This window comes from Choristoneura fumiferana, chromosome Z, assembly GCF_025370935.1.
Source record: "Choristoneura fumiferana chromosome Z, NRCan_CFum_1, whole genome shotgun sequence".
NCBI lineage: Eukaryota > Metazoa > Arthropoda > Insecta > Lepidoptera > Tortricidae > Choristoneura > Choristoneura fumiferana.
Genome location: NC_133472.1, coordinates 28887907 through 28913668, shown reverse-complemented (window position 1 = coordinate 28913668; position 25762 = coordinate 28887907). Strand labels below are relative to the sequence as shown.

Sequence of the window (25762 nt, the reverse complement as noted above, 5' to 3'; positions counted from 1 at the left end):
CTCTGTTGCGCTGCCAGTTGCGTAATCAAAGTAGTTACGCCTACTTTGTTAGAGCCTCGTTATAAATGCTCATAGATTTCAGCGATTTTGAGACACCGAGCGACGCTCTCTTGTTTCTAGTCTGATTTATTTGACAACTTTGACGTGATGATTTTATAGTGCCTTTGCGGTTACAACACCCTTTTTATATTTATTAATTAATAATCTATTTATTTTGAAATTAGTACGACTTCCGCTGTCGTGTGATATGAAAATTTCAAGTTAATAATGGGCGACGGTTTAAAACTGTCGAGAGGTTTGTCATAATACTATTACTTAGGTAATACCTAATCGTTACTTCTAGAACGCTTAAAGATTTTTTTTTAACATTCCAACGTTGTGCGGGTGTCCGAGCCAATAACCGCCGTATCTGTCCAGATAGATACGACCTGACTGATTTAAGTTGGTTCTGGGCACACGCACACTGACAGCCATTGTAGAGTGACTTGGCATGAGCATTTCACATTTTTGTAGGTTTGTGAAATATGCAAGAATGTAAAATACACGTTTGTAAATAGTCTTACAAAGTTAGGTAGCCTTTGCATGTATCTGCATGGAGTGCAAGAAAGGTTCGCTACAAAAAAGAAACAAAACCGACTGACTCCTGTTTTTATACAGTCTATTCCCTTCTGTAACGTCTGTAACTTCATGAGACAGACCTCTATGGCATGAATTTGGAGTTTTAGCGCCAAATTTTTCGCTGTGCTTAACATTTTTCTGTAAGCAAGCAGGAACCTGGTGCACTCGGAGACAAAGAAATTTCATCCTACGTCATACTTTAATTTCAAGCATTAAAACATTTAGTTGGCAAGTTTGTTTGACATTGACTACCTACTTACTACTAAATAAAATAAGAATCGTAGTCATAGTTTTTATATTGTTTACCTACCTATGGCGTAATAAATAACGAATCATATTTTTAACGACTTCAATTGATTTTGTACCATATTTATATTTTAGCAAGGTCTATTATTTGTGTACATTTATGTGGTCGCTAAATGCACTACGGAGACGATCCAACATTGGTTATTTTCTAATCATTAAACATTTCATTCTGCATCCATTAGAAATATTAACAAAATTATTTTAATCCTAAGCATTACTAAACTAAATGATAGAAATAAATAGATGAAAAACTTACTTAAGTAGGTACCTATATAAAAGTTTATTCAAAAATCGCTTCGTGGTAAAACTTAGGTAAGTCGTGCAAGAGTCGTAGGTAACAGATATCAGAAGTTTTGTTGTGTCAGAAATTAATGCTGATGGACACTATAGCGAAGCTTAAGTCACCATTTTGCGGATACTACTGTGCATGGTCGGACACGCACTATTGGTCGGTTGGTTATAATATAACTTTTTGCACTTGACTGTACCATTATGAAGTACCTACCTACCTATCCGTATAAATCATATTATGATTAGATACCTGTTAGGATATATATATTAGGATACCTATTAGGTTAGGTACAGTCAAGTGCAAAAATATGTATCGATTCGAATCACTCAAAAATATTTTACCACGGCCTATGGTACATATTTTTGATGGGTCATAGGTCCTCTTGTACCTATAACAAATCTCGAAATTTTAGACGAATGTAGGTATTTACGAGTAATTGAGCAACTATTCTCCAGATAAGCGACACAGGAGCTCCAGTAGTATTGCTGGAGTTGCGGTAGAAGGAACTCGTTCAGAACGAAAACTGGAAATAAGAGGTAGGCAGTTTCACATACTTTAGTATCAGTATTTTACTATAGCAAAATGAAGAAATTTAACGTACCACAGCTGGTGGGAATACCTACTTAGTTCTGTTTTATTTATGTATTAATTATGAGGCTTAGCCACTCGAACTCTTTACTGCATTTTTGCTAGGTTCCTAGTTTATCGTAGTTAGGTGTTTTTCCCGCGAATGCATATCGTAGAAAAGTAAAAACGAAACGTTATGTTCTAGGATCTATACCTGAAGTAGATGATCAGTTCGCATTAGCTGAAGCGCGATGCGATGATTTACAAGAAAAAATCGATTTAGTGAAAGTGGTGAAACGAAAAAAAAAGTTAAAAAAACGAAGGTTGGTATTATTTTCCATTTATTCAGAAATAAAATATATATTTATTTTAAATTGGGTCTAATGTAATTATGTTCAATTTCAAGCATGACTCGAGTAAATGAAACGCCTGTACCTGCTGAAAATATTCCTTTCATAACAGTTCGCACACAGCCGAAAAAAAGTAAGTCAATGCAATGAACTCTTAATATTAAAGATGACTAAAGGTTTTTTCGATAAGATAGAGACAGAAAACGACCCTTAATTTCATAAACGTGAAGTGACTATAGTCCATTCAGGATAACATTGGACTCTAGAAGGTCACAGCAGTAGAGGTTCTAAACATTTTTTTTGAAGTCGTAATAATGATGATGATGATGATGAATAAAAGACGTAAGAAGATGAAGTCATAATTTTGTTTACTTTGTAGGTAGATTAATACGTCATGTACTTACTAAATAAGACAATATTAATACGTAATTTTCTACATAATATTAATTCGATTTATATTTATACATAATTTAATACCTGTGTTTCGTAGACTCATCCGCTCTCATTCCCTGTTTAAAAATATTCTACTCTTAGTTTCTGATATAAAGCGCAAGCTTTTTTTCAATTCCAAATTTCATCAAATTTGTTGCAGTGCTTTCAAAATTCAAATCATTTATTCAGTAAATTGTCCGCAATGGGCACTTTTACACGTCATTTTTTAAACTACCAGCGCTTTCGAAAAGACTATCATTGCCAAAAAGAAAGCGCCGCAAGAAACTTAGTTGTGCTAAGTTAAGCTTGGTTGTGATAAGTTGACTAACTAATCGCATATGATTAAAGGTTTTGATCCAAACTGGCGCTTAAAAGCTATAAGTAATGTACAGAACATTTCTTGAGTCAGCAATATTGTAAACGTTCCGTTTCTTGAAGTATTTTATAGGAAGACGTTTCTGTTTGTAGCAAAATAGGAAAAGTTTTTTATTGTATTTAAATTATAATATGATAAATAGCAAAGTTAAAGTTAAAGTTAAATTGCGAAGGATTGTAAGTATGTATGTTTGTTTGTACCTACCACTTCACGTCTTAACCGCTGAACCAATTTAGGTGAAATTCGGTATACAGATAGTACAAGTACCGGGGAAGGGTATAGAATCCTAGTTTTATCCCGGAAAATTGCATAGTTCCCGCGGGATAGCAATAAACGGATTCTACGTGAACGGAGTCGCGGGCAACAGTTAGTTAATGAATAATTGAAACTAATATTGACATCTTCGAAATTTTAATTAGAATTAAGTTTAGACTGTATACTAAAAAAAAACAGTTTATTAAATGACTTCCTAAAGCGTGCATTAGAACCTATCTTCTGTCCATTCCTATATTGAACAGACTGTAGGTACCATCAGCTAAATATGTGGTCTACCACCCTAAGGTTGATAATTTTTTGCATGTCATAAAACAATAATGCCAATGGACATGTCTGTCAACTTGAAATTTCGTCTTTACCGACATAAATATCCATTTGATAGGAACTTTAAAAAAAAAATATAGACCACTTATTTGGCTGACGGTACATCTGTATAAATAAAAATGAATCGTAAAATGTTTTGCTAAACGCAAAACTCCGGAACGGCTGGACCGATTTCGCTAATTATTTTTTAGTTGTGTTCGTTATTATCAAAAGAAGGTTGTTACGGAAGAAAATTTAGAAAACTTACAACGGGGGCGAAGCCGCGGGCAACAGCTAGTTGGAAATTTATATTGCTAACCCGAGGAGTTAGAATTTTCAGTGTCGTTTATCACGTTTAATAATACGTTACGTGTGTAATAGGGCTTGTTGAGTCAATAAATAATCTCACACTACAAATCTGTTGTCAACAATCTAGAGACAGTTTCCCTACGAGCACATTTCTATCTCCGGCTGTCTTACCCTTAGCAACACGCAATATATTGCAGTATATTGCCGCTCAACGGCGGAAAGATAGTAGAAGTGATCGGGAAGAACCTTGGGCAAAATCATGCATGTCACTTGCAACATCCGTTAAGTTAAAGTAGAGTTTGAATTTCAGAGGCGATTCAGGCGCGATTGCGGCGTCTAGAGACCCCACCCAACCCCGTGCGCGGCTATGTCGATCCCGTCACAGTTGAGCAACACCGCATGCTCGGTCAGATGCGCGGTTACGATCAACCCTACCCCCAAGAACTGGAGGCCCAGGTTACCGATAATTTTTCTACCAAATCGCCAAAGTCTCAGTCGTGGTCGTCAGCTGAAGGATACTGTTTTGAGTTTTTTTTTTAAGGAACATAGCAGGATGGTTGGTGTCTTTGCCTTCCACGTCGTGAGATGGTGCAGTTTGAACCTACTGTTGCAAATAGAACTTCATTGGAGCAGTAACAAACTAAAACTTCTAAATTACGGCAATCAAAAGATACTGCAGTTATTAAAAAAAGGTGTTTCTCCATACAAATTGCCGGGTAATCAAAACCTGTTAGGTACCTACCTTTAGTTGTCCTAAAAACTTGAAATTTTGTATATATAGGTCTTATAGCACAACCGATAAGAAAAGACTGAAAATTTTATTTTTTATGGTTTTATATCTCAGTAGGTAGAGCTTGTCTAGGCTAAGATGACGCGCTCCTCCACCGAATCAGTTCATTTAGATGTGTGCGTGCAAATATTAATTACGATATCCCTAATATGATTTAATGTAATTTGTGTGATTTGATTTTATGACATTATTTAATTAAGTAAGAATATAAGTTGTTGCTTTGCCCTAGCAGGGTCCATGTAGCACTGTAATATTTATTTGCCATCTTATAATACCATGGCTGCAACGAATAAATGAATAAATGAATAAATGAATAAAACGATTCTTCATCTGTTTGGGAGCATCGACTATTCCGTGAACTATGATCAGTGTGCTTACATCTCGATTGACAAATCGCATGAAAAATCCGACAATGCTCAATGTACGGAGCAGCGCTGTCACGTTGTATGAAAGATGATGCCCGCTCTCTCGCGCGTTGAGATCAATTATGACAAGTTGGACAACAAATCCGACGATAACCGCTTGTCACCAAGGAGCGGTACGTATGGCATGCAAAAAACAAAATTAAATAATTTTAATTATGAATAAGTAAATTTAGTATCTTCTCCCTTACTAGGGCTTGGGTCTAATTTGAGTATTAACCAAAAATTCAAGGTAGTTTTATGTGACGATTAAAGTTTGTTAATTTTTTGTAAGTTGTTTCTTTGAGAAAAATAAAGTAGTTGGGGAGTTACAGTTGCAAATTAAAAGGTTTATTTGGTTTGTTAGTCTAACATCTGGTAAATGGTGAATGGTTGTCTTGCTGTGAAGATGCAGGGTTCATCTTCAGAGCAACACAGTTGAGTTCGAAACGCACCAGTGAGGGTGGTGGTGGTGATAGATGGGTTTGTGTGATTTGTGTGTGTTCTTACAGTGTTGTAGTGTATGAACTGCATGAACACACATTTCTTGCATAAACGTAGATATCATAAGGTCACGGGTGAGCAAAGTAATTGTTTCAGTTCAAAGTATATTTTGGTTTTAATTATATTTACCAGACTTCGAAGGCATTTTTTGGTTGACATGCTGACGGTACTTTTGCGACCTAGATATGCGTGCTCCTACGTCTGAGTCAAACGGGGAACTGAATGACCAATAACAATGTATGCCGTCTGTTTTCTAAATTTGCGCATGGGCGCGTCATTTTAAATTAGACAAGCTGTAATCAAATCTTAAATGACCCTTCACTGCGGACATTTTGCTTAGAAGTTGGGCTCTTGATAACACTGCATATTCATAGATACCTACAAATTTGTACGGAACACTCAGTGTGCGAGTCTGACACGCACGTGGCCGGTTTTTTAGTTGATTTTTTATCCGCATTGGGATTTCGAATTTCAATAGAAATCAAATTGCGTCCATGAATCACGGGACTGGAACTTGCTAAAACACACTGAGAAACTTTCCAAAATTAACAATGTTTTATTTACACAGGTCATGACAAATAGTCAAAATCCTACGAGGCCGCTTGCTCGCCGGGCTAGGGCGGATGGCGATAGTAAGTAATTACGGAAACTAACAAAGCTTAACGTTTTTACATATGACGTTTTTAAAATGAAAGAGTTTAAAATAGCGTTGTATGTACCTATATCAAACCGTCTGCTGGCTTTTCTGCCTTGTGATTCGGTAAAACGATTCAATACTTGTCTAATCTCTGGCAGTTTATTCGGACCGCAAAATTTACTCGACTTTGATATCATATTTTGCAACAATACACACTTCGAAAAGTCTTGGGATACCTATTTACTTATCCCTAACAAATTTGATGTTTTTATTGAGTAGTAATAAGTATTATTTGTTATTATATGTTGTTATTATTTGATTCTCAAGCTATGTACGGGCGCGGCGTCCAGATCAGCACCAACCACCCTCTGCTAGACATGGGCACCGGCGCGACCGACGCAGACTTCTCCGACAACGACGCCTTTGATGAGCGCCCCGATGACTTGTATGTTATACACATAAAATACTTTTTTCACTACTCATGCTCGTAAAGTTCGTATTTATGCTGGATCTAGGCGACATAAAATGACTGTTTATGCCCTAGTGGATAAAATAAAATCTTCGTCTAAGACCAAGGTACCTAATCAGTCAACAGCCACAAAAAAGTTTCTACTTTTTTTAAATAAATTTATAATTTATATAAAACTAGAAATCAATGAAATCAATCAAAATAAATTATTAAAACTAAAAAAATATAATTATATGGTAACGCATGAAAAATAAACTGTACATAGTAAGTGATCAATTGTTTACACTGTTGCTATTTAATTTCCTCGCCATCGAGGTGAAAAGCAGTGTAAAACTCGAGCATTAAACCCATTTTCCCCTCGACGTGTCTACTATCCACCGTGTAGGCTATATGAACGTCTTGGGTAAAATGGCTCGTTTTATGCTCTTGCTGTACAATCTACTATTTTTTACTTCCCTCATAAGTCCAGGGCACTGTTTTTTTTTCTAAATACTGTCTAGTTTTTGTGGACAATGTTGCTTCAAATGTCACCGTTTGAATATTATTGACCGACGGTTATTTAATAACGGCTTTTGTATTTGACGCAGTGGCATTAAAAATCATACATTTTGAATGAAACGAAATTATTAATTACTTATTTTGGCATAAAATAATCAGGGAATATTTTTCATTTAGTTTTGCGATGCACAGCAAGAAGCCAGCGGACATAGGTCACAATGTCACCAGGCAAATGTCTTCGCCTACCTGTCGTCGGAGGCATGTGCAAAGGGAAGCTACCATTAAAGAAGGTATGCACAATGATATTCTATAATTAGTTGTGTCCCACGTTTAGGGGCATACATGTCCAAATGTCAGAAAGTCCAGGTGTCACATTGTCCATGGTCAAAAAGTCCGAAGGTTATAATGCCTTAATGTCGGATAGTCCATATGTCCGAGAGTCCAGGTGTCACATTGTCCATTGTCAAATAGTTCGAAGGTTATAATGCCTTAATGTCGGATAGTCCATATGTCCGAGAGTCCAGGTGTCACATTGTCCATTGTCAAAAAGTTCAAAGGTTATAATGCCCTAATGTCGGATAGTCCATATGTCCGAGAGTCCAGGGGTCTCACTCATTCTAATTTGGTTTTGTTTACACCTATTGCAATCGAATTGTTTTCGACTCGATCGCCTTTACTGTCAAGTCAATAAGAGCTGCCACCACGTAGACAATACGATAACAATATGGAAAGAGACAATGTAGAATGATGCCCCAGTCCATCTGCATGACTGGATCAGCTGGTCAATTCTTGTCGACTCGACATGACATGTACGAAGCATCATAGATGCATCTGGATCTTACTGAGAATGGGTCTCAGGGTGTTAGATAACAGACTGGAAATAATGCAGATGAGCAATCTAGCTCTCTAATCTATTTCAGTTATATTTATCATTTAGTTGTGTTAGTCATATTTTTATACAATGAGACATTATGGGATTCAGGCCTTCAGAACTAGGACGTTTTATCCCTCGGACTTTTTGAGTATGGATTTTTTGACGCTAGGACTTTCAGACACTAGGATGATTCATCCTTCGGACTTTTTGATAATGGACTTTTTGACGCTAGGACTTTCAGGCACTAGTACGTTTAATCCTTCGGACTTTTTGACCATGGACTTTTTGACGCTAGGACTTTTAGACACTAGGAAGTTTCATCCTTCGGACTTTTTGACCATGGACAATGTGACACCTGGACTTTCTGACATTTGGACATGTATGCCCCTAAACGGTGTCCCATTAGTAAGAAAGAAGCTTAACTTGTGAATAATCACACACTAGGTACAGTGCTGGCGTAACACGCACGCAACAATGTTACGACGCGCATTAGTAGGTAGAACACGACAGTATCTATTACCTACGTCGCGCTGCCTTCTGAACATCCTCTACCTACCTAATGTTATAAATAATAAAATAAATGATGGCCTTCTGTCTGGCCTTGAATGACTTTAATGATGCGTATATATTTACGAATGTTATGGTGTTTCTAAATTCTTTCGTTGTTTGACATTTTATCACGCTGGTTGTAAGTAGGTATGTGTATCCGTTGCCTAGTATCCATAGTAGGTACAAGCTTTGCTTAGTTTGGGACTAAGTCAATTGGTGTGAAGTGTCCCATGACATTTATTTATTTATTTGTAGGTACTTATCTTTCAAACAATGTAGTATACATATTCATCATCTATCATCCATGATCTTATGATTGATGACGTAATTTTTTGAGATTTTGTGGTGTAACTTTGCCTTTGACTGTACGTACTAAGAGTTTTCTCGAACAACCCAAAGGCTCGTTATACATAAATCAGCAGTTCGTACCACCCTTTTCAGCAATGCATAGATTTTCTATGATTATAATTATCAAGCACTCAACAACCTACGCATATTGACTGTTAAGTATTTGTCTGTCAGCCGGGACAAAATGTACAGACGACCGAAAATGCCAAGAAAACTGGCGTTTGACCGCGACAGCAGAGCACCGCCGTCGCCAGCAGAAGCACACGCAAAATAACGGTATTAAAGCGTTAGCTTCTACACTTACACTAGCTTGCTAATTCGATCGGAACTCGAAAAAGATTGGTTTTATTTTTCTTTACTTAGACTCTTCAGGAAAATGAAGAAAACCGAGCGACATTCATATTCTGGTTGTAGGTACTGTATTTAGCTTTACATTTGTACACACGTACATGTTAGATGTTGCAAGCTGACTTGTATCTACTTACGCTGTGCACAAAGGTAACATCTTAGCTTGATTCTCATTCTCATATGCGATTCGATTCTAACATCCTCCTTATTCATAAATGGCCTGTAAATGTAAATTATTATCAATAAAAATAGTTACAGAGTAAATTGTTTTCAAAATTTGAGTTTTGTCTGTATCTGGCTAAAGCTAATATGAAAATAACTGGCAAAGTTACGAACGATATATAGGTTTCTAACTGACTGTTTGCACGGAGGTGGACGCCTAGGTATTGAAAAATAGTACCTATGAGCAGCGCTACTCTCTGCACGCGTTGCATGCGACTTATTTTACCTGCACCCGAATCCGCAACCCGCCCTAGCGCCCCGCGCCAGCTAGCATAGGCCCTGCATAAAGTGATCTATGTCTGTTCTTGTTAAGTATTTGTTTATATATCAACGTAATGAGTTGTGTTGTGTCTGTTCTCGTTGAAGCAGCAACTTCACCGTTGCGAGCGGAGCTCGACGAGCGGCCTGTCGTGGAGCTGTTTAACAAGAGCCGCGGCAGCACCTCGCCGCCGCCGACGCTGCTCAATGACAGAAAAAATAAAAAGAGTACGATTTTAATTATTTTGTAAAAAGGTAAACGTCCGAGTGATCGACACGCTAATGCCTAGTAGACGACACCCTGCTGTCATCTCTATTGATATGACAAAAGATTAACGATGCCAACTATTGGGACAGCGACGAACACTCGTACTTTTAATTAATTGTTTCAGACAGTGCGACACAATTAGTTGGTTTTATTCGGCAAACGGGTAGAGTCCTGTGTAAAAAAATCTATTTAGTCCATTAGTTAGATTCTCTTATGATACTTGGACACATTTTTTTCATTTGTCAATCAAACAAAAAAAAATGTGCGTCAAAGCTCGGGAGTGTGGGCCTGTGTACTGATGACCCAAAGGAAACTTTCCAAAATTGCGGAATTTTTCATATAGGAAAACTTGGTCATCTGTAGGCCCGTGATGTCACTCCTTAGTAAAAAGTGTACGTAGGTCACGTCACACGGAACTTTAATCGGCTATACCTATAAGCGTAGGAAAAAATAACTTTCCGATATTTTTTGAAAATCTAACCTACACGGGCCAATTATATATTTTTAGGAATCTAGTCCATTCCGTACCACCATTAGTGCTTAGAATCGGATGATAGGAGAGAAGGATTTTTTTCTTTCGTTTTTTTAATGAGCTCCTATATCTTAGTTAGGGGAACCAAATTAGAAACGGGCAAGCTCTTGACTTTGTTATATTTTTTATGCTGATATTCACCTTTTTAATGTGCTAAACGATAGTATTTTCAAATTTTGGTATATTTCTAGTTCGGGAAACTAGGAGATCGAACGATCAAACTACGGGCCCATTAGGAGACATGTCTGCCGACTCACCAAAGAAAAATAAGGTAAGTGCTTCTCCCGTATTTCTTATGGTAAATTTAGTCGTAAATTTCCAGACAATATTAATTCTTTGTGGCATCAGAGCAGACAATGTATCCTGTGATTCGGCATATTACGTCTGTATAGGTACACGAACCTCACGCAAATACAAACTACTTAAGTATCTAATTTGCATAGTAAGTGTTGTTGGTATGCGTACACAGGACGTGCGCAATCCTCGCAAAATAAAGTACCGCAGTCGCCGCTACGAGCTACCCACTGTCGCCTCGCAGATGAAGCAGGCCGGCGTGCGTTACTACTATGGGAACGCAAACCACACCAACATTCCTTTCATCGTCAGCAAAAGTACCGCCCCATCGCACAACATCGGTGTTAACATACAACAGGTTTTTATTATTCTTCAGAATCCTCAATTGCCTACTCAACACATACATATTGGCCGCTCACAGCGGTATCGTTTTTGTGTTTTTTGTGGAGATATTTATGCTTCTTTATGAATGCATGCGACATGTTGCCATTGGGAGATGCAAACGCAGCCGTCGGCACCTGTTACCGGTGCCGGCAAACTTCTCCAGTAATGAAGCGAAGTTAACTTCTCTTGGACAGTAAAGAACATTGTGCAAAGTTTCCACTAAAGTCGCCCAAGATTTCGTACAAATAGTTTTTTATACTATTATTTTGCCCTAACAAAAATAGTAGTTGACACAACTATTACTGTATTACATAGTTACAAATATGATAAAATACCTACCTACCTATGCGCGTTATACTTGACTTTGTAGTAAACGACGGTATACGAGTGTTAACATTTTGACTATTTCATTGTATTTGCAGGTTTTGAATGGTCTTAAAATACAGCAGCCGCTGTCAGGTATTCCCTCCACGATCGCTCATCACATGGGTAAGCTTTTTACAGGAAAAAAGTCAATTTTGTGTTCACCTATATTGACCTATACAGTCAATATTAAAAGTAGTACCTAGTAGTAAATAATATTAAAAGCACTCTTCGCCTACCTTTTATGACATTTCGCACGTATTTACTAACGCACGTTGGCACGTTACCTACTTTTGATGATGAATATAATATAATGGTAATACAACATAATTTTTCAGGATTATTCCATATTAATACTAACGGAACGAAAAGCGCGACTGTGGTGAGTGAAAATAAGATCTTTGTAAAAATATTATTTTTATACAAGCTTTTTTTGCAGACTGTACTTTTTGTTGACTGTACCTACCAGTATTGTCACCTAAACTACATTTACATACGTACCAAATTTCAAGTCGATGCCATTAACCATTAAAGAGTTCCGTCCTGTGGAGACGATCTTGGCCGGACTACCAGGATGTCACTACCAGATTATTGTATTGTCACGCATTTTACACAAGTGTACCAAATTTCAAACCAATCCAACTACTGCAAGTTGGTCGAATTTAACTGACAAGATTTGATTACAGATAGACAGACAGACTGACAACGGGACAGGTGAAACTAAATAAAAGCTTGTAATCTTCTATATTAATAATTTCGTACCGGTCTACGGTAGACTCGAACGAAATGCACATCAAATTGAAGAGCGTAAAAAATTAGTCAATCCGAGTCTACAACTTGTAGGCGGAAAATTCGGATTATCGAGTATTTTCAATATAAACTTGAATAAATTACTAAGTATATAATGGCGTTGCGAAGTAAACATGTCAAAGTCATCACATCAAAGTGGCGTTAGTGTCACGTCATCACGTGTCACAGGTGTCATAGGTTTGCATTTCGTTCTTCATTGTGACCTCTTAAGGGCCCCACACACGGTACGATTCGTCGATTTTCATCAGATCGATCGTACAGACGAACCGTACCGTATATGGGGCCCTTTAGGTCTAATTTCTTTGATTGTGAGACAAAGACATCATAGTTATTTGAGCAAATAAGATTTAGGAGAAATATCAACTGGTGAAATACCGATACGTAGGTTAGCCGTTAAAGTGTTTGTGATAATATTAAGGCTGGGAATATACGTCAGATTCTTCGATAAGTACGAAAGTCTTTACTGGCAAAATTTTTTTTTCAAACATATTATAATGAGTCTACTTTTTACCCGAGCGAAGCCGGGTTTTCATCTAGTATAACAAAAATTTGTCACAATAAAATTTTAATTTTTTTGCTGAGGTGAAAAATTGTATGTGTCACACGAGACCAAAGTTTTTTTGCATCTCGTGTATTTGAATCCCTGGTTCCTCTCAGGATTCTAACCTAGAATCACTCGCTAACGCTCGTGATTCAACAAAAAACAACTTTGCTATCTTGTTGCACAAATAACTATTGCCACCCGAACATATCATAGACTATTGATAGATGACTTTATAAAACTAACTACTTTCTTCTTTTGTTCTTCATTTATCTTAATTGAGCTCATTTCCCATTATACTATACGTACTAAAGGGTTACTATCTCGGAACAACGTAGGTCCCTTATTCTAGACCGTTAGCGATTTTGACTTGATTTTGGCTTGGCCAATTTTATGACTTAAAAAAAGTAAATCAACTTGAATTAGGTTTAGGTAATACGTAGGTTGAGGACTTATAATATATAGTAATAATAAAATAAAAGCGGTTTGTAGGCTTTGGTGTAGGCTTAAGCTTAAAGGTTAAGTTAAAGGTTTAGGGCTAGGGATCGGGTCACCACCTTTTTCTACCCTCTCACTATACCGTCCGACAGAAAGAAGCGGTGAAAACAAGTGCGATTCCAAGTGTGTCAGACAGTAAGGCCTCTGGCCCTATACTACGAAGTGCGAAATTCGAACTTCGTATCTTGCCGTCCCGCTTATGCTTATATTATTTAATACGAGAGTGAGAGGGACGGTACGATACGAACTTAGATTTTCAAATTTCGTAGTAGCCCCCTGGTTCAACAAGCGGATACCATGCAAATGTCTGTTATTGTACAGCAATCGGCTGCCGATAACAAAGAGATCAACGTGATCAAGATGGGCCGGCGGCAGGTGCGGCTTCCCTCGTACAAGTACATCTCTTACAACCGCATGCTCAGCCTGTACCGCGAGGGAGACGGCATGGTGCCGCGGTTCCTGCGCTCCATCAGCCGTCCGCACTACTTCTACACCTCCATGTACAAGTGAGTTGGTTGGGATCCCTCCGTTTCCCATTTAATTTAATGTTTCGAATTTCGATGGCCAGTCATTGATATCATGAAATTTATAGGCGCTTAATAGTCCTAACATTAATGACATATGTATAATGTTAAATTTACTGTACTGTTGAAAGATCTGGATCACTATTAATTCAAAAAAGGTTTAAGTACATTTCGCGTGAAACAGCGTACAATTTGTCAATTAAGCAGCCTAGCCACGCACCGGGAGGACTTGGACGGTGCGACGTCGAAAGGCAACGTCGGTGGAAGCCAGGCAGCTAAGCAGAGCCTGGCGGAGTATGCCAGCCTCTACCGGGAGTACGAACAGATTGACAAGAGCCTGAAGGAAGGCACTTACGAGCCGGAGTGGGAACGCCGCCGCGACGAGCTCGCGCGCGAACTGGCAGCGCGCGAGGACCACATACGCAGGGTAAGTGGCTCGTTTCACTTAATATCCTTATAGCCGGTCCGCGTAGCATAACATCGAGCCATATTTCTGACCCAGCACTGCAGTTTTCAAAATAATAATGTTATAATGATATGATATGACAAATATATATTATTTTATATTATATTAATTATGTACAGTCAAGTGCACAAATAAGTATCTATTCGAACCACTCAAAGATATGTTACTACGGCCTTATTGCGACGGAATAACAGTCTATGGTCTATTATATTTGAAACTTTGATTAAGTTCATATTTTTACATTTCACTATTCTTACGTAGACGTGGCAAGCAAGCATTCCGAGTTCAGACTTATTAGGCCGTACGTTGCGTGGTATGTACGTTTGTTGTATAGTTGGAATAGATAAAGGTGATGTATTTTTATACTTTACTGTATCTATTATTAATAATATTTTATGTTCATCTAATTTTGAAGCTGGCTGTCTCAGTCATTTACCCTGTGCCCACTTATCATAGTCTTATTTCGATAGGCTTTTTTCGCTCCTTACTTACGTATGTACTTATGGTGCGCTACTTGGTTGAGGTCTTAAGGTCAAAATCGAAGATATGTATTACCTAGTTAATGTGATTGCAGGTGGTGCATGATTACCGGAGCCCGGACGCCGAGCAGGCGCCGCTGCGAGCGACCGCGTCCAACGCGGAAGACGGCTACCGCCGCCAATCTTCCTACAGACTCAGTCCAACCAACCCGCAGTAATGACCGCTCAAACCCAACGGATACCATTCTTTCTGCCAAACTAAATTTTACAACACCCTCGCAACCTGTAGTGCCACCAACGTAAAGCATCGATTAAGATAAATTGTAAGGGACATTAACCACATCGACTCATTATTCATCCAAATCGACTCGGAAGTTTTCTACTCTTTTGCATTGCGCTGGACCAACGACCTTTGAAACGATTCGCCTAAAAGCATTACCAAAGCCAAAGGGCATAATCCGCATAATATTATGCAAATTACTTATCTGTCCACCATATAGGTACTTCATATATCATGGAAATCTAAGGTTTATCAGAACCCGTATTTAAACAGGTTAATATTCCATATCATACGTAGGCGATTTCTGTGCTATTTTAAAAGCGCATTTTTTTACCTAATGTTGCTCAAAGTTTTATGTGAGTCTAGACAAAATTTCTACGTAGGTACTATCGAACCAATTAAATAGTGACACTAGAAATAGTCATATTACTCAATGAATGTCATACATAATGTCGAGGAAAATCATACACGTTATTGCCAGAATGTCGTACGCAATTTAAATTGGTTGTATTAATGGTTGTGTAATTGGTTGTTGTAATTACCGCTCTGCAGAAATATTAAGCTTAATTGTAAACCGCCTAGGTATTAACTGTCATTAGTCATTACTCTTTTGAAGGGTCATTTAAACTGCAGGTAATTGATTCGTAGCTTCAGTATCAGCAATTTGAATTTAAATTCTAATACCTACATTTTCGGTCCAATAATATCTCGATTTCTAAAACTTCTAACCTTTGTAATTTTTGAAGTTTTACGCGTAGGTATTATGTACACTAAGAAGAAAAAGTAATGTTCACGTTATTAATACTTTTTTTATGTAGCGTCGCATCGTGTGACTGCTGTAAATAACAAGCCGCGAATTATGATCATCTTTAATGTCGTCCATTTCCCTTATAATACCGTAAGGCTTAGCTTTTTAAGGAAGCTTAATGTTAGTTTCAAAGCTTGCATATGTTTCTGTAGGCTATGAGTTGATTGTGGCACTGTTTTCTCCTCTGTTATAGCTAGGGCCAGGGCCTTGTGTTCTCTTGGACTATCCAAATTTTGATATGAAGTGCATGTAACCAGTTTTGGCTGCGTAAAACAAAATATAGCTAATTTGATGCGTATCGTATTAAAGAGTAATAAAGAAATTAATATTGATACCTAATTTTATTTATGGCATTTTATTTTAACTTAACAAGATGTAAGGTAATTCGTTCCATTAAGAAACTATATGGACATATCAGCTTATAAGAAAACTTTAATCAGTAGGTTCGAGAGCAATACATGAGCAATACACGTATGGCCACTTGCAGGAAAAGATTTGTGTCATACTTTCTAGCGGTGACATGATGTCGTATGGAATTCAAACTCAAATCAAAAAAATGTACGAAAAAGCACGGTAATTAAAAAAAATGTACTACTTAGTTACGAGAAAACAATGATCAATCTGTCACCGCCAGGAAGGATACTTCCTAGCGGGCGCTATCTATTTCATTATGTAGCAGTCGTGTTTTCAAAGGATCCCGGACCTAAAGTATGGAAAATGTGGTTGCTGCGATTTTGACATATTATAGATTTCAAAGACCTGATCAAAAGTATTTACCTGAAACCACATTTTACATACTTTAGGTCCAGGGTCCTTTCTTGTGAATCAGAAATAAATTACGAAAAATGTAAGAAATTGTACGCTAAATAAAAAAATTGTACTAAACGTAGTTACGAGAAAATAATGATCAGAAAGTTCCTTCCTGGCAGTGACATATTGATCACTGTTTTCTCGAAACTACGTGTAGTAAAATTTTTTTTTAAGTAGCGTACAATTTTGTATTTTTTTTTCTGATTCACAAGAAATTTGAAAACACGACTGCTAGGTACATAATGAAATGATAGCGCACGCCAGGAAGTACTTATCCTTCCTGGCGGTGGTAGCGGTGACAGATTGATCATTGTTTTCTCGTGTAGTAGGTAAAATTTTCTTTAATTACCGTACAATTTCGTACATTTTTCGTATTTTTTTTTCGAGTTTGAATTGGGATGCACCAAAAAAAATAACCTATAGTTTTTATTTGATTTTTGGGAAGAATAGGATATTTTAAGATACCATTTTCATCGATTTTGAATTTAGATGAGTATTTATTTTTTTATATATTTTTTACGAAATACGCTGGATGACGTCACAGTGAGACAGCCACGTTCCATTGCCTAGAAAATTTCAGGTCGAACATAACATAATCTGTGGCATTACAATTTGACAATAATACAAGCACGGCTTAGGGTCCCAAGCCTTAAGGCCGCCATTAAGGGGAATAATAATAGTTTTATTTATTTCTTTTCTTTTAGCTTCGATTATGCCTATGTTTGTTTAATGGTGTGATAGTAAATAGATATTTTTTATTAAAATCTGATATTTAAATTCTTTTATATTTACTTGTTACGTAGGAATTTAATTTGTAAAAATACATAGGAAATACTCGTATACATTTCGGAGTTTACGATAAATGACAACTGTTTAAAGTCGGGTGCGCATCATGTGATTAAAGTTCGGTCTTTGTCACTCTTTGCTTTTATAAGCAGGACTGCAACATTTTAAACTGACAATTTTCTTTAGAGTGTAGACCTGCTTTAGAACTGCATTTGTGACGGGACACTGCAGGGGTCAAATGAAGGCCATTACTTAAATATTGTTTATTTAATTCAGTTTATCTTATTTTTGGAATCTGATTTCTGTAAACGCTTGACAAAGGCTATTTCTCCAAACGGTTTTCGATTTATTATACGTTGTCTAAAATTGGAACATCCCAATTCCATACGACACCATGTCACCGCTAGAGAGCATGACACAAAGATTTAACTTAAACGTTGGTCTGCTACGCTGCCTTGATTTGATCTCTCGATTTAGGCCCTTTGCACACCGTGTTTTTCTTTCCATAGAGCAGCCATACAAACGTGCGGTCGATACAATCGCGCGTCGACGTCGTGGTGTGCAAGGGCCCTTAGTGTTGTGCTCAATTTTATAATGACACAACTCGATTTTTCCCGCAACACGACCGTATGCTTAGAAAATTAAAGACGCCGTATGTTATTAAATTACACATAAATTTCACGGAAGTGTTAGGTTGACATTGTTCGTTTATTATTAACAGAAAATAATCTTAAATGATTATTATTATTTACACGCGAAACATCAACAATAATTAAATTAATATTAATAAGTTAAACTTCTTATCTTTAATTGCTACACTTTCTTACTTATATATAGGTAAAATTATCTTATTTACTATACTGAGCGGTAAAAAATCTGGCCCTCAAATGTATGCTGTAATAGGTAATTTTCTTTCTAGAGTGGGCCAAATTTAAAGCCGCTGAGCATATTTTTTAAATTACAAAAACAGATTATTTCTCCGATTCGAGTCGATTTGTTTCGTCAAAGTCTTGTTTTGACGGGTTTTTGGGTTCTTGTTTCTTCAGACACGTTGATATGCAAAAGCGAGGCCCTGTTAGTGTAACTTCTCGAATGCCATCGGGTTGCCTACCACCACTCTCCTGCATCTCTCATTCGCCCTTTTTTCGCTAACATTCCCTGAACACCCGTGGGTAGTCGTTCACAAACAGCCTTTTTATCACATTTGCTCGTCAATGATATTATTTCTTGCCTGTATACTAAAGGACAATGGCCTCAATTATTTCCGCGGGAATTATGGATTTACGTACAGTTTTTCTTCTCAAGGGAGTTATGAGTTTAGTTTTAAAAAGTAACAAGGTAAGTACGTCATTTCATTTCAGACTAAAGGGGTTTCAAGTCAGCCAACGTTTTATTTACATCTTTGAAATTTAGCTATACTTAAACCAATTTTACACCATAAAATCTTTCCACTCATCATAAAACTTCGTTATTTTTATATTTTAAATATATCAATTTTTTTTGCAATAATTTTAGTACATATTTTTTTAGCGTGTTGGAATAATTAGCTTAGCATTATCTATGGTAGACGACTCGAAAAAAGTGGCAATCAGTGGGGCTACTACGCAATTTAAAAATAGAAGTTCGTTTCGTTTAGCTGACGCAAATTTATTTAATACAAGAGTGAGAGGGACGGCACGATATGAGCTCCGATTTTTGTATTTTGGTGTAGCGTATTTTGCAGGTGGTTGTGCAAGGTCCGCCCAGATTGCTACCACCATCTTGCTCGCTAATCCTGCTGTGAAGCAGCAGTGCTTGCACTGTTGTGTTTCGGCGTGGAGAGTAAGACAGCCGGTGAAATGACTGGCACTTGAGGTATCCCATCTTAGGCCTCTAGGTTGGCAACGCATCTGCAATCACCCTGGTATTGCAGGTGTCTATGGGCGGTGGTGATCTCTTACCATCAGGAGACCCACTTGCTCGTTTGCCATCCAGTCGAATAAAAAACTAAAAAACTAAACTAAAACCCCCTGTATTGGCGTATTGGGTAGCCATTATTTTATTAATTTGCTATCTTAGCGTCTTTCTTTTGCAGAGCTCTGAAGTGTTTAGACACAAAATAATTTCACTTTTTCCTCGCAATGTGATGAAAACCATTGTGTGTATCACGGACCGTAAGGGGATTACAAACTCGAGTCATTAAAAGCCCTCCGCCTCCAGCGTTGGTTTTCTAATAGACTCTCGTTAGTAAACCCTTTCTTACGCCCCTTAATGCACAATGTACTATTGTACGATACCACCGTAATATTGAGATAACATATCGTTTAAGAATATTATATCGAACTAGTATAATCTAATGGTTGATATGCATAAGGGGCGATTATACTGAGTCGTTCACCTAACGCGGTCGCCGAACTTGTCAAATTACATAGGCGTCTTATACTATACCGTCACTTTTGCGGTCGCCGCATGCAATATGCGGCGAACGACTCAGTGGTAAACCCCCCTTTATGCGAATGAACCTGAGCAATAACACAATTCAGTAGTGGCGTCGTCGACGGTAGTCATTCACGATGACGCGTGCCGTGGTTCTTATTACAATGTTATTAATGGCTAATTTTGACAAAATCACGCGTCTTGGATGGCACTAGGTATAATCCTTATTTAGCAACCGCACCCTTCGTATGGTAACGTTGTTAACAATGAACGCTTCGTTCTCAGGTAGGTACGTAGGTCCAACCTTAGGTAGTGTCTTTTTAGTTTCGAGGTGCTACAAGGAAGCAGCTGTTAGTACTAAAAAGCTGTAATTTTGCATAAGTATGTAATGTTCCCCATGCTGACAATAACCACTGTACTTCTTTTGTGCTTTGATGCTTGATGACTTTTCTCTTATACCTACTTTCTTTTTTTTCTACTTTTTGTCTTTGTTATAACTGTAGAGGCCGGCAACCCCACGTTCCGGCCGAGGCTTGTATTATGCTTTTCTCAAACATGACATCAAAAAAAATAAAAAAAAACAAGAAATCAAGCATGGCGGGACGCTAGTCTGGTCGCCCTGTTGCGTGCGCGCGTTTCGCGCTGTCTGCTGGCACGGCGGCTGCAGAGCGGATGCTGTTGGCTTAGGCCGTGCCCAAGAACGCGCGTTGAAACAAAAGACGATCGCATTGCCGGCCAGCGGCCTGCAAAATTGTATGAAATCTCTTTGCCGGCCGCTAGTGACCGCGGGCAAGCAGGCGAGCCGCAGCGCCTGCAGCGCAATACTTCTCGGCCTATATACTATTTGTAACACAACGTCAATATTTCATATCATGTTTGAGAAAAACAATTTTATATAACTTATTCTGACGAATCAAGAGTCAAATGAAACAAGAAGTCAATGAAATGGAATCTGTTGAATCGGGAAATAATGAAATTAAACAATAACTAATGTTAGTTTAAAGGTTACATTGCTAATTTTTGTAACTATAGCGAGCCGACGTACGTTTACATAGCTCTAGCTAGTTTGAAGTTACAAGTTATTAAATTAGCTTCTTTAGGATGCGAGCCCATTCTCACTGATGGACTCGTAAAGTTGGTTTTAAAACGTCTGTAAAAATTATTCATTATATGTGATTATATTCTGATTATGACCGCCCAAAGAAGATTGATAACATAATAGTTTTCTCAATAGTTACACTTAAATGTCTTAAATGCAACTCAACTACTTAATTTCATGTTGCATTATGACCACGACGCACTTGAGAAACTATATCCTTATTATTATTACTAACTAGCTGGTGCTTCGCCCCAGGTGTAGTTTTTTTTAATTTTCTAAATCTTTTATAAGAACCTGCTCCTGAAAATAGCAAACAGAACAAAGAAAGAATTAGCGAAATCAGACCAGCTGTTCACGCGTCATGCCGTGACCAAGGGAAATAGGGATTCATTTTTTAAACCTCCTGAGTCCTGACATTTTTTACAAACTTAGAGCTTAAGACCTAGACGTGGTTGATCTGCATTGTTATTTTGATTTTATTTCAAAATTCTTTATTCAATGAACAATTTGTACTTTATAAAGTACATTCGGCCGTTATTCTTAGTGTTAATTAGTCCTTTATAAAGTACGCGAGGACTTAGGAGGATGTATTTAAAAAAAGACTAATGTCATAAAAAAAATGTTTTTTTCCCGAGCGCGCGTATTAAACGAATTCTTCGTAGACGAAGTCGCAGGCAACCAGCTAGTCTAATATAATTTATGAACATACAAACATAACATACTTAGTCTAATTGATGGTTAATTTATTTGTGCACCGCATTTTACTTCTTAACCCTTTCAGTCTGGCTGACGATTAAACTCGTTTTGTGAGACTGAACTCCCAGATCTGGTAGCCGAGTATACTCGTTTTGAATTTTTAGTCACTACGAGTACATCACTGGAACTGATTGCTGATTGCCCTAATAATCGGCAATCAGTTCCACAGACGGCCACATTGCGTCCCGTACTCTTGATCTTTAGTCATACCTACTTGCTATAGTTAGTTCTTTGTGATTAACTATATTTAACGACTTTGCTGAGACGAAAGGGTTAAGTATACAGGATCTTCGGCACATGGACCGTCAAATTTTTTTGGGATATTGCTGGCCTTGGGTTCTAAGGGTCACGGTTTTGGAGATATGACTTTATAAATGTTTTTTTCTCAAATTTCCCGGTTTCACTGAAAATGAAAATGAAAAAGTTTATTTGGGTATTTTACGTGGTATATAGGCGAGATTGGAGCCTCCTATTAAGCTAAGAGTATGCTAGTGTCAGGAGACACCGCTCCTCCATAACAATAAATGGTAGAATCCATAATTAACTAGAACTAAACAATTCTTACAATAATAATATAGCTGACTAAGTAGTTACTTTAAACAAGATTGCCTCGAGTTTTATATCACCTTACAAGTAAAATTTTGTAATAATAACAAAATAAGAATAGGAAAACTCCGCCCTATTGACGTATATCCCCGTAATTTTACTCATTAGAAAGATCATAATCATAAGCTAGAGAATTATTTAAAAATAAAAGAACCTCTCAATTGTCTTTAGTTTTAATAAGTGAATTTCGGAGTAAGATTTTTTTCACACAATCTGTAATTTTGTGAAATAAATAACCTCCTGTGTTCCTTCGAGACTATGGAAGAATAAAAACATTTTGTATTCTTAAAATTATTCTTAACACTTTTTATTCTTCCGTGCTTGAGACTATCAATTAAAATAAAAACGATTATCATTTGAATATTTCAGTTATCACCAAGTATTTAATACATTTTTTTATATACATTAATAAAAAAGTTAACGGAATTTCGGGAAATTTGAGAGAAAAGCATTTAAAAATTCATATCTCCAAAACCGTGACCTTTAGGACCAAGGTCCAAGGGTGAAAAGATAACAAACCTAACTATATCCCAAAAAAAATCGACGGTTCATGTGCCGGACACCCTGTATTTGATGATAGATCGTCAGCAGCATCGTTATCTACATTATAAGAGGTCAGAAAAGATCTACACGCAACTTTAAAGTTCAATGACTAAGGAGCTTGTGTTGATGTCTTCGAGCTTTCGATCTTGTAAATGTTATTAATGATGGATGACTCTAAATTTAGTACTTGGTTTGCCGTTGAGGTAAACCTAACGTAATGTAGTATTTCATTTAAAAAAGGATTCAGACAATTAAGCGAAAAACACGAGCGTGATTTATGACTCAGTTGGGAAATTATAGCTTTTAGGGACTGATGTGTCATCATACTGATCATTATTCTGGAGCAGGTAGGTAAATATGGCAAGTGATAATGTGAATTGGGTTGAGCAGTAGCAATGTCCATTTAGTTGCGCGAGTCGGTAGAGGAGGGTAGGTTCTCCCCTTCAATCTTGTGGCGGGCTGCCTGCAAGTAGGCCTCCGCAGCGAGCGCGGGCCAAACATCGGGCGCGGGCGTCGCAGCGGCCCACTCAGAGGTGGAAACCTCCGGCGGCCGCTCGGCGCCCTCCGCCTTCGTCGCGCACTCCAACGAAAGCGGCTTTGGGGTTTCAATCCTAAACAAAGTGATAATGTGGCTTATTACTTATTAGTTAAAGTAAACAACAATAAAATAATGGTTAACCCTTAACAAGGTCCCATTTACTCGTATTGGAGCATACTACCACAATCAAAAGCAGCTATCGATTACATACCTGACAAAGGATATTTTTAAAGCTAGTAGTATTTTCAATAATTACGATAGATATTGTAACTAATTACTAAAACATTTAGGTTGAATTCCAAGTTAATGCATGTGGTCGCTAAGTTGCCTCTACCTTATTAAGGGTTAAAAATAGCAATATAATTAATTAAACTGTTTAATTTATACGAGGTATTTCAGACAAATTAACACACCTATCTACTCTAAAACAAAAGATCAGTTTTCTTTTTCTTTCTCATTTGAACCTTCAGGAAAACGAAGATAACCGACGAATCCCGAGCGACATTACCATTCGGCTTGTACTGTACATTTAGTTAAATAAATCAAGATAAAATATTTCGAAATCTAACTATACTGAGCGGCAAAAAATCTAGCCTTAAATGTATGCAGAAATAGGTAATTTTATTGTAGGTACTTATCGCACCTTTGTGACAAAACTGTGACATCTGGTAATATCGCAACTTTGGAGATAGCACAGTTTTGTCACAAAGAAGCGTTAAATGTAGAGTGGGCCAAATTTAGTGTCGCTGAGTAATTAGGACGGTACATTTTAACAAGCAAACTGTCTACCCGTATTCATGCACTCTTAGATAAAAAAATACCTCACGCGTTCTGGCGATTGCATGGCATCATTCGTACTGGATATCTCGAGGTCCTCTGCGTAACTCAGATGCATTTTCTCACCGTCGTTTCGTGTTTCTTTTTCTGAAAACATCATGTTATTTTTTACAGTAAGTACAAGTACATTATTTTTTACTTAGTTTTTGAGGCGTACCTATAAAAAATATTGGCTAGGTATTTATATCCGATTTCCTATCATTTTTCTATCTTCCGTAATTAATGAAGAATTCTGTGCCAGGACGCATGTAAGAGTTCAGTACCTGGGCGACCGAGATTTATTGGGGCTAAAACTCAACATGCATTTTCCCGGAGATAAGACCAAGCTAAAACCACCACAGAAAATTTTATCTAAATTGTTTCCAACATCCGATCCCCTGAATAAATCCAATTAGGTATGAAATCAAATCTCGATTAAAGGTATTGACAGATTAGATGAATAAAGTAGTCGCCCGATCGTGTAAAATACGCCAGATCATGAAATTCCTCAGAATTTTATTTCAATGTATCTTAGTCATCCGTTCATCAGTTTGTTCAATTATCGTGCCTATTTTATTTTATTTTATTACTAGGTATGTAGAATATAATTTCCTGGATTTTACTAAATTCTTATGGTAAAAATTACGGCGTGAATTTCATTAACGATGTATATAAAACACCCGCCTAAATTTCATGTATGTATTTAATTTTTTCATACAATCTGGGCGTCTTCAAAATAACGTGTACTTCTTCTTACAAAATGTATTTAATTTTTTCATACAAATTTTGAGTCAGTTTTGTGATGCCCATACCGAGTGTATGAAAAAAACGTCACAAAACGGTCATTTTTGATTGGATCATTTTTTTAAACCATCGGAATCGATTGTGCTTTTGATTCTGAGTGGGAAAAACCACATTTTTCCAAAATTAAAAAAAAAATGGGTACATTTTTTGTGAAAAAGCCCATACCGGTTGAAGTTTTGGGGTTTTATCCCGATCCCGTGGGAATAAAAAGTAGCTTATGTTGTTACTCCTGAAATCCAGTTATCTACGTACCAAATTTCATTTAAATCCGTCCAGACGCATCACACACACAAACACATACTCACATACATACTCGCATTTATGTATAATACTAGTAGGAAGTAGGATTTTTTTTGTGTAAAATTGAGTATACCGTCAACGTTGATCGGCGCGTCGGGCCAGCCGAGCGAGTCGCCCTCGACGTCGACCGGCTCGTCCTCGGCGTCGTAGCCGCGCGCCTCCCGCGGCCGCTCCTCGCGCCGCTCGTCCTCCAGGTCGTAGCCCAGCATGCTCTCGACCGTGTGGTGACGCTTGCGCGTGCGCAGCTTCAGCCGCCGCTGACGGTTCGCGCGGATGCGCTGGTACGTCTGTTTGAACAGGAGGTTTATCAATGAA

General features: G+C 37.6%; 2 protein-coding genes across 4 annotated transcripts in view; one reads left to right on the top strand and one right to left on the bottom strand.

Moving 5' to 3' along the window:
• Positions 1 to 111: 111 nt before the first annotated feature.
• On the top strand, positions 112 to 16318 carry LOC141433545 (uncharacterized). 3 transcript variants are annotated; one of them, XM_074095642.1, is made up of 17 exons: positions 112 to 295; positions 1672 to 1752; positions 1989 to 2106; positions 2190 to 2266; positions 4140 to 4285; positions 6093 to 6156; positions 6489 to 6606; positions 7306 to 7418; positions 9074 to 9175; positions 9839 to 9955; positions 10719 to 10798; positions 10997 to 11179; positions 11628 to 11694; positions 11907 to 11950; positions 13739 to 13923; positions 14146 to 14368; positions 14982 to 16318. In XM_074095642.1, exons 1-17 carry the CDS (start codon positions 268 to 270, stop codon positions 15102 to 15104), a joined length of 1869 nt encoding a protein of 622 aa, XP_073951743.1. In that variant the 5' UTR covers positions 112 to 267; the 3' UTR covers positions 15105 to 16318. The 3 variants fall into 3 exon arrangements, with proteins under 3 accessions (XP_073951743.1, XP_073951751.1, XP_073951735.1); XM_074095650.1 differs by having other exon boundaries at positions 9836 to 9955; positions 14149 to 14368; XM_074095634.1 differs by having other exon boundaries at positions 9836 to 9955.
• A 1941-nt stretch (positions 16319 to 18259) lies between these two features.
• Positions 18260 to 25762, bottom strand: part of LOC141433571 (uncharacterized) — a gene marked incomplete in the record, with an annotated part of 24322 nt that continues 16819 nt past the window's right edge. Inside the window, 3 exon segments of the mRNA XM_074095677.1 lie at positions 18260 to 23600; positions 24349 to 24451; positions 25521 to 25734. Of these exon segments, the coding sequence (XP_073951778.1) occupies positions 23393 to 23600; positions 24349 to 24451; positions 25521 to 25734 (525 nt within the window).

Bases quoted from the DNA above. Each gene is read 5' to 3' on its own strand.
- LOC141433545 (XM_074095634.1), top strand. From the start codon at position 268: ATGGGCGACGGTTTAAAACTGTCGAGAG. The intron at 296-1,671 runs GTTTGTCATAAT...ACTATTCTCCAG, and splicing joins CGGTTTAAAACTGTCGAGAG to ATAAGCGACACAGGAGCTCC. The intron at 9,176-9,835 runs GTATTAAAGCGT...TTCTCGTTGAAG, and splicing joins GAAGCACACGCAAAATAACG to CAGCAACTTCACCGTTGCGA.